Raw genomic sequence first — 8,553 nt, 5'->3', positions numbered from 1 at the left:
AGCAGGTTTAGGCTGCAGTGGCCGGGAGCAGCCACTGCACTCCAGTCTGGGTGACAGAGTGAGACTCCAACTCAAAAAAAAAAAAAGAAAAAAAGTAGGCTGGATAAAAAAAATGTGGTACATATACATGATGGAATATTACACAGTCAAAAAGAAGGACAAAATTATGAACTTCGTAGCAACTTGCATGGATATAAAGTCTGTAATACTCAGTGATCTATCACAGAAACAAAGTACTGAGTACCACATATTCTCACTCATAAACGGACCCTGAACGATTGTCATAATACTATAAGAAAAGGATTGGCAGTAGTGGGACACTGCCGGGGGGTGGGGGGGGAGTACTCTTCATCGAAAAGCGTACCTGATCTCAAACTAGGTGAAGTGGGGACCAAAGTGAGGCCCAAACTTTACCTGTACAATGACCATTTGTATACCTAACCCTGAACTGTATCCCACAACTTTAAAATAAAAATTAAAAATAAAGAAAGGAAAAAAAGTGTTCAAAAAACCAAGGAAGCCCCATTTGGCTAAAATGTAGTGAAAATGAGAGTTGTTTAAGATAAAATTGATTTGGTAGACAGGATTTAGTTTTATTTTTTAAATTTAACTTTACTATTTCTCCTTATGATTACTTCCAATCAAGTTTAATTGTTCTTACATATTTTTACATTATTGTTTCTATTTTTGTCTTAGAGTAGTCAAACTACTTAATTTCATTAGATTTCTATATTTCTCTTTGATTATTTTCTTTCTTTTTTTTAATTAGTTCTTCCATTCTAGGAGTAATTCTGCTTAGTTATTTTTCTTTTTTTCTTTTTCTTTTTTTTGAGTTGGAGTCTCACTCTGTCACCCAGACTGAAGTGTAGTGGCATAATCACAACTATCATGGCTTACAGCATCCTTGACCTCCTGGGTTCAGGCAATCTTTCCAAACCAGCATCCCAAGTAGCACGCACCATCATGCCCAGGTAATTTTTTTTTTTTTTTTAGAGATGAGGTTACTCTCTGTTGCCCAGGTTGGTCTCAAACTCCCAGGTACAAGCAATCAGGCTGCCTCAGCCTTCCAGAGTGCTAGGATTACAGGCATGAACCTTCACACCCAGCTGTTAAAGTTGTGTGTACATTACTCTAAAACAAATGCTAAATAGCAAAAAACTTAATCATCTACAGTTTTCTTCATTAAAAATAAAGCGCACAATCCAGTTGATTTTAGCGAAATGATTAAGTGTTTTCATATGTGGGAAGAAAACAAGAGTTACTTTGTCTACAAAGTTGATATCACTCCTTTACCACAGGAAATTCAGAGGAAATCCCATGGCAATACCGCATAGTTTTTTCCTTCTACATGCTAGTGTGGTCTAGAAAAACAACAGGCACTTACAAGAATTTCTTTCTCTTTTTTTTTTTTTTGAGTTGGAGTCTCACTCTGTCTCCCAGGCTGGAGTGCAGTGGCCAACTCACAGCCACTGCAACCTCAACCTGCTAGGCTTAGGAGATCCTTCCACCTCAGCCTTCCAAAGTAACTGGAACTACAGACACATGCCACCACACCTGGCTAGTTTTTGTGATTTACTGTAGAGACGAAGTCTCACCAAGTTGTCCAGGTTGGTGTCGAACTCCCGGGCTCAGACAATCCTCTCACCTTGGCCTTCCAAAGTACTGGGATTACAGGCTGAGACACCGTGCCCAGCCACTTACAGGAATTTCTGAAGATGTTTTATGGATGTTCTGAAAGTGCTTTCATGAGTGTGGGAAACTGACAGTTATTTTCCTCTGACTGAAACAGAATGGCCAATCTTACAAAGTTCTGCACGAGAAAAATCTTTATGCTTAAAATACCACAAATGAGAATTCACAATCTAACATGAGGCTGTTAAGATTAGTTCAATGATCTTGATTATTAGGTATTTGCTTCCCTTCATTCCCAATTTGAAATGTTAATATATTATAATTTAGCTACCATTTATTTTGTATTAAAACTTAATAAAAGATTATCCCAGAATCAAAAATAAAAATAGACCTAGAAACTAATATGCAAGCTCAATTTTGATTCATTTTGACAAAAATTATTAACAAAGAATCTTATAAACACTCCTACCGTTGAAAGAAAGGTATCCTTCTATATTTTCTTCTATTACCTATATAGTTTTACCTTTCATATTTAGATTTTCATCACTCTAGGGCCCACCTTTATATGTGGCTTTAGATACAGATAGTTTTATTTTCCTATATGCAGTAATCCAGTTTTCTCAACACAATCTGCTTAAAAGTTTGTCTTCTCCCTACTAACTTGTGGAAAAATGATTTTCAGTCCCACTTAATGATCTAAGCAGAGGCAGGGGGAAAAGAAATTAAAAAGAAAAAGATAAAAGAAAAAAGAAACAGGTGCATATAGGATTAGTATAACAGCTTAACTAAGAAAGGGCTATGAATAAATGAAGCTAATTTCAAATTTCTGTGTCCCAGTCATATTTATTGAAGCTTATAAGAAGTAAATGGCAGCCGGGCTCGGTGGCTCAGCCTGTAATCCCGTGCCTTTGGGAGGCTGAGGTGAGTGGATTGCCTTAGCCCGCAGGTTCAAGACCCACCTGGGCAGCGAGACCTTATCTCTACAATAAATCAAAAAAAATCCACCGGGCGGGGTAGCGCATGCCTGTAATTCCAGCTACTTTGAAGGTGGAGGCGGAAGCACCGCTGGAGCCCAGGAGGTTGAGGCTACGGTGGCTGGAGTGGCCACTACACTCCAGTCTGGGCGACAGAGTGAGACTCCAACTCAAAAAAAAAAAAAAAAAAGAAGAAGTAAATGGCAAAGGATAACTAAATACCTATTTTTTAAATGTATATGCCCTAAAAGCTATTCAAGAAACACTTTAATTACCTGATACATAATACCTGATACAAGGAAAAGGTTTCCAGAGGTTAGACTACATTCTACTAATCAGTAAGTTGGCTTGCATTTTTCTTCTTTAGTCAGTACAAAAATGATGGCAAAACAGAGACATTGTAAGCATCCTGAAAAATATTTTACAAACTTTCATTTCTTGAAAAACGGGAGTTGGGCTCGATGGCTCAGCCTATAATCCCACGCTTTGGGAGGCTGAGGTGAGTGGATTGCCTGAGCCCGCGGGTTCGAGCCCGCCTGGGCAACTTGGCAAGACCTCATCTCTACAATAAATCAAAAATTAGCCAGGCGTGGTAGAGTGTGCCTGTAGTTCCAGCTACTTGGAAGGCTAAGGCGGAAGGATCGCCAGAGCCCAGCAGGTCGAGGCTGCGGTGGCCGGGAGCGGCCACTGCACTCCAGTCTGGGCAACAGAGTGAGACTCCAACTCAAAAAAAAAAAAAAGGAAAAACAGGAATTCTCAGATGACTCTGAAGCATCTCATTTCTTTGATTAGTTGAGCACCTTCATTAGATTTTAAAAGCATGAATTATTGAATTCATAACTCTTCATCCCACTACTCAAAGTGAACTAGAAAATGTAAACAATTCTCCATAAGAAAATTCTAAAAGCATACCTTTTATTTTCAGCCAAATTGGCTCCTTCATCCTTCAGTTGTTTACTTTTCTCAGCACAGTCTTCAAGGAGAATTTCTTTCCTACGTTTAATGGCATGAAGCCAGTTCCCTTCATCATTGTCACTTACATCCTTCTCATCAGCAGCTTCAGCTTCAAACTGCTGGGAAGTGACCTTTGAAACCTTCTCACCAATTTTCCTCTTCCACCCAAAGGAAGCCATTCTGGAAAATTACAAAGAAATAGGTTTAAAATTCAAACTTGGTCTTTTCTAGAAGTATTTCAACTAATAGGTAAAGAAGTAATAATAGAAGTAGACTTTCATCAGTTTTTAAACCCCTAAGTAGTGGATCTTGGCAATAATCATCAATGACCACTATCATGAAGAAATACAACCGAACATCACATAACTCTTAATGGAAGTGGCAGACCACCCATGAAGGGTGGTAAAATATAGTCAAGAATGCTCAATAACACAAAAGAGATGAAGATAGCCAAAAACAGAAACTAAAGAAGAATAAATCTGGTTTCTTTTTTCTTTTGAAACAGGGAGGGTCTCACTATAATCACTATAATGCCCAGGTATATCTTGAACTCCTGGGCTCAAGTAATTCTATTGCCTCAGCTTCCCAAAGCACTGGATTATAGGTATAAGCCATTGCATCTGGCCACACTAGTTTCTTCAAGAAATGAACTGCCAAAAAAGAGAGAGAGAGAGAGAGACAGAGAAGAAAAACATGAGAGGTAACTCCTAGATTAAGAGAGACTTAAGAGACATACTAACCAAACACAATGTGTGGATCTTGTTTCACTGTTGATTCATTAATTAGCCAATGCGGAGGAAACATTTACAAAATAGGTTAAATCAGAATACTGATCTGACATTCAATGATATTGAAGACTTACTGCTATATTCCTTTAGGTGTGAGAGAAATATTATGATTATGCTTATAAAAAGAATGCTTATCTTTTAGGAATACACACTGAAATACTTCATATGAAATTATATATCTCTAGGAATTGTTTCAAAGTAATCAGTGGGGGCTGGGAGTGCAGTGAAGGGGAAAATACAGATTAAATAAAATAGCTTTGAATTGAAAATGAAGTTGGGTGATGAGTACATAGGGTTTATTGTACTTTCCTCTCTCCTTTTATATATGTTGAAATTTTCCATAATAAAAAGGTTTTAAGAGATTCAAACTTGGTAAATGACTTAATTCACAATATTAAATAATTTTTTTAAATACAAATATGTAACTCCTCTGTAAATCTTCAGTGATACACAAAAGTAAAGGATAAAAAAGACAGTAGCCTGTAATCCCAGCACTTTGGAAGACGGAGGCGAGAGGATTGCCAGAGTCCAGGGTTTTGAGACCTCATCCTTACAATAAATCAAAAATTAAGCCGGGCTTGGTGGCTCGGCCTGTAATCCTGCACCTTTGGGAGGCTGAGGTGAGTGGATTGCCTGAGCCCGCAGGTTCAAGACCCGCCTGGGCAGCGAGACCTCATCTCTACAATAAATCAAAAAATCAGCCGGGCATGGTAGCACTTGCCTGTAATTCTGGCTACTTGGAAGGCTGAGGTGGAAGGATCGCCGGAGTCCAGCAGGTCGAGGCTGCAGTGGCCGGGAGCGGCCACTGCACTCCAGTCTGGGCAACAGAGTGAGACTCCAACTCAAAAAAAAAAAAAAATTAGCCAGGCATGGCGACACAAGCCTGTGGTTCCAACTACTTGGAAGAATCACCTAAGCCAAGTAGGTTGAGGTCACAGTGGCCGTGAGCTTGCCACTGCAATCCAGCCCGGGCGACAGAGTAAGATTCCAATGTAAAAAAAGAAAAAAGAAAAGAGAGAGAGAGGATAACTAATAGAGCAAAGTCAAAGGAAATCCTGAAATAATTCAACAAATATTTATTTAGAGTAGGGATTAAATGAGAGATCCAAGAATTTACTAGTCACATAAATAGACTTTAAGATGATGAGGCCGGGCTCGGTGGCGCAGCCTGTAATCCTGTGCCTTTGGGAGGCTGAGGTGAGTGGATTGCCTGAGCCCGCAGGTTCGAGACCCACCTGGGCAACTTGGTGAGACCTCATCTCTACAATAAATCAAAAATTAGCCAGGCTACTGGTAGTGCATGCCTGTAGTTCCAGCTACTTGGAAGACTGAGGTGTAAGGATCGCCGGAGCCCAGCAGGTCGAGGCTGGGTGGCCGGGAGCGGCCACTGAACTCCAGCCTGGGCAACAGAGTGAGACTCCAACTCAAAAAAAAAAAAAAAAAGATGATGAGAAACCCATGAAAATTAGGTATAAATCACATGACATTTTTTAATGCCTGGGGGCATTCTGAAGAAAAGTATCTAAGCTTTCATTCCATTTTTTAAAGGAGTCATAATCCCAAGGAGATCATGATCAACTGATCAACTGGAGAAGGGGAAGCAATGAACCCTTAAAAATCTTTTTGAAACTACCAAAGAATGGACATCAAATCTTTTTGAAACTACCAAAGAATGGACATCAAATCTTTTTAAAACTACCAAAGAATGGACATTGTTGGGGTAAGGGAGAATGAGGAAGGAGAATAAGGAACTTATTCAATAATGAACAAGTTCCAGCAGCTGTCAAGGTTTTCATCATTGATGCACATAGCTGAAGTGCAGTTTAAGTACTGGCCTTACCTCAGATATGTTGTAGATTCTGTTCCAGATCACCACAGTAAAGTGAATAACATCATAAGGCGAGTCACACAATTTTTTTTTAATAATACCATAAAGCAAGTCACGCAGTTTTCTTGGTCTTCCCATACATATGGGAAGTTATGTTTATACTGTACTGTTATCTATTAAGTGTGTTATACCATTATGTCTAAAAAAAGAACATGCCTTAATTTAAAATTATTTTATTACTAAAAATATGCCAACCATCATCTGAACCTTCAGCAAGTCATAATGTTTTTGCTAGTGGAGGGTTTTTCCTTGATATTGATGGCTTCTGACTAATCAGGGTGGTTACAGAAGGTTGAGGTGGCTGTGGCAATTTCTTAAAATAAGAAAACAATGAAGTTTGCTGCATCAACTGACTTCCTTTCATTAAAAAATGTCTCTGTAACGTAAAATGCTAGCATTTCACTCACAGTAGAATGTCGTTCAAAACCGGAGTCGCTAGTCTCAAACCTTGCCACTGCTTTATCAACTAGGTTTAGATAATGCATACTTTTTTTTTTTTGAGTTGGAGTCTCACTCTGTCACCCAGGTTGGAATGCAGTGGCACACTCACAGTCACCCCAGCACTGACCTGCTGGGCTCTGGCAATCCTTCTGCCTCAGCCTTCCAAGTAGCCGGAACTACAGGTGTGCACTACCACAACCCGCCCCTGGCTAATTTTTTATTTATTGTAGAGATGAGGTCTCACCAAGTTGCCTGGGCTGGTCTCGAACCCATGGGCTCAGGTAGGTAATGTATTCTAAATCCTTTGTTATCATTTCTACAATGTTCACAGTATCTTCACCAGAAGTAGATTCCTTCTCAAGAAGTCAATTCTTTGTTCATCCTTAAGAAGCAACTCCTCACTCTTTCAAATTTTATCATGAGATTGTAGCAATTCTGTCATATCTTCAAATTTCAATTGCAATTCTAGTTATCTTGCTATTTCTACCACATGTGCAGTTACTTCCTCCACTGAAGTCTTGAACCCCTCAAAGTCATCCATGAGGGTTGGAATCACCTTTCTTTTTTAATTATTTTTTTTGTTGGAGTCACACTCTTGCCCAGGCTGGGCTGCAGTGGCATGTTCATGGCCACCGCAGTCTTTATTTCCTGGGCACAGGTGATCCTTCTGCCTCAGTCTTCCAAATAGCTGGAACCACAGGTGTGTGCCACCATGCACGGCTAATTTTTTGATTTATTGTAGAGACAAGGTCTCACCATGTTGCCCAGGCTGGTCTTGAATCCATGGGCTCAGGCTCCCAAAGTGCTGTGATTACAGGCATGAGCCACTGAGCCTATCTTGGAATCAACTTATTTCCACACTTCTGGTAATGCTGATATTGTGATGTCCTCCCATGAATCACAAATATTCTTTTTTTTTTTTTGAGTTGGAGTCTCATTCTGTTGCCCAGGCTGGAGTGCAGTGGCATGCTCACAGCCACCGCAGCCTCAACCTGCTGGGCTCAGGCAATCCTTCCACCTCAACCTTCCAAGTAGCTGGAACTACAGGCATGCGCCATCAAGCCCGGCTAATTCTTCTCGATTTATTGCAGAGATGAGGTCTCGCCAAGTTGCCTAGGCTGGTCTTGATCCCATGAGCTCAGGCAATCCTCTCACCTTGGCCTCCCAAAGTGCTGGGATTATAGGCATAAGCCACTGCGCCTGGCTCACTAATATTCTTAATGGCACCTAGAACGGTGAATCCTTTTCAGAAGATTTTCAATTTACTTTGCCCAGGTTCATCACAGGAATCACTACTTAAAGCAGCTACAGCTTTACAAAATGCATTTCTTAAATAATAAGACTTCAAAATCAAAATTACTGTTTGAACCATGGACTGCAGAATGGACTGCAGTTGTGTTGGAGGGTATGAAAGCATTCATCTCCTTGTACATCTCCATCAGAACTCTTTGACGACTAGATGTACTGTCAATGAGCAGCAACATTTTGGAAGGAATCTTTTTTTCCTGAGCTGGTCTCAACAGTGGGCTTAAAATAGTTAGTAAATCATGTTCTAAACAGATGTCCTGTCATCCACACTTTGTAGTTCCACTTATAAAGCCCATGCAGAGTACATTTAGAATAATTCTTAAGGGCACTAGAATTTTGAAATGGTAAATAAACAATGGCTTCAGCTTGAAGTTCCCAGCTACATTAGCCCATCACAAAGGGAGTAAGCCTGTCCTTTAAAGAGCTAAGCCAGGCATTCTCTAGCTATGAAAGTCCTAGATAGCATCTTCTTCCAATATAAGCCTATTTCATCTACATTGAAAACAGTAAGCCAGACTTGGTGGCTCAGCCTGTAATCCCGCGCCTTTGGGAGGCTGAGGTGAGTGAA

At 40.0% G+C, this 8,553-nt stretch overlaps 1 protein-coding gene across 3 annotated transcripts in view; it reads right to left on the bottom strand.

The window, feature by feature from the left end:
- The window catches only part of TTC33 (tetratricopeptide repeat domain 33), a 52,855-nt gene that overhangs the window by 40,156 nt on the left and 4,146 nt on the right, over positions 1-8,553 (bottom strand). For all 3 annotated transcript variants that reach the window (XM_021709753.1, XM_021709754.1, XM_008052533.1), the window contains exon 2: positions 3,519-3,740. In XM_021709753.1, coding sequence (XP_021565428.1) covers positions 3,519-3,739 — 221 coding nt within the window. In that variant the 5' untranslated portion in view covers position 3,740. The remainder of the gene's footprint in view (positions 1-3,518; positions 3,741-8,553) is intronic.

The sequence above is a fragment of the Carlito syrichta genome, unplaced genomic scaffold (assembly GCF_000164805.1).
Source record: "Carlito syrichta isolate Samal-C Ts95f unplaced genomic scaffold, Tarsius_syrichta-2.0.1 Scaffold279718, whole genome shotgun sequence".
NCBI lineage: Eukaryota > Metazoa > Chordata > Mammalia > Primates > Tarsiidae > Carlito > Carlito syrichta.
This window is presented reverse-complemented; position numbering and strand designations above follow the sequence as displayed.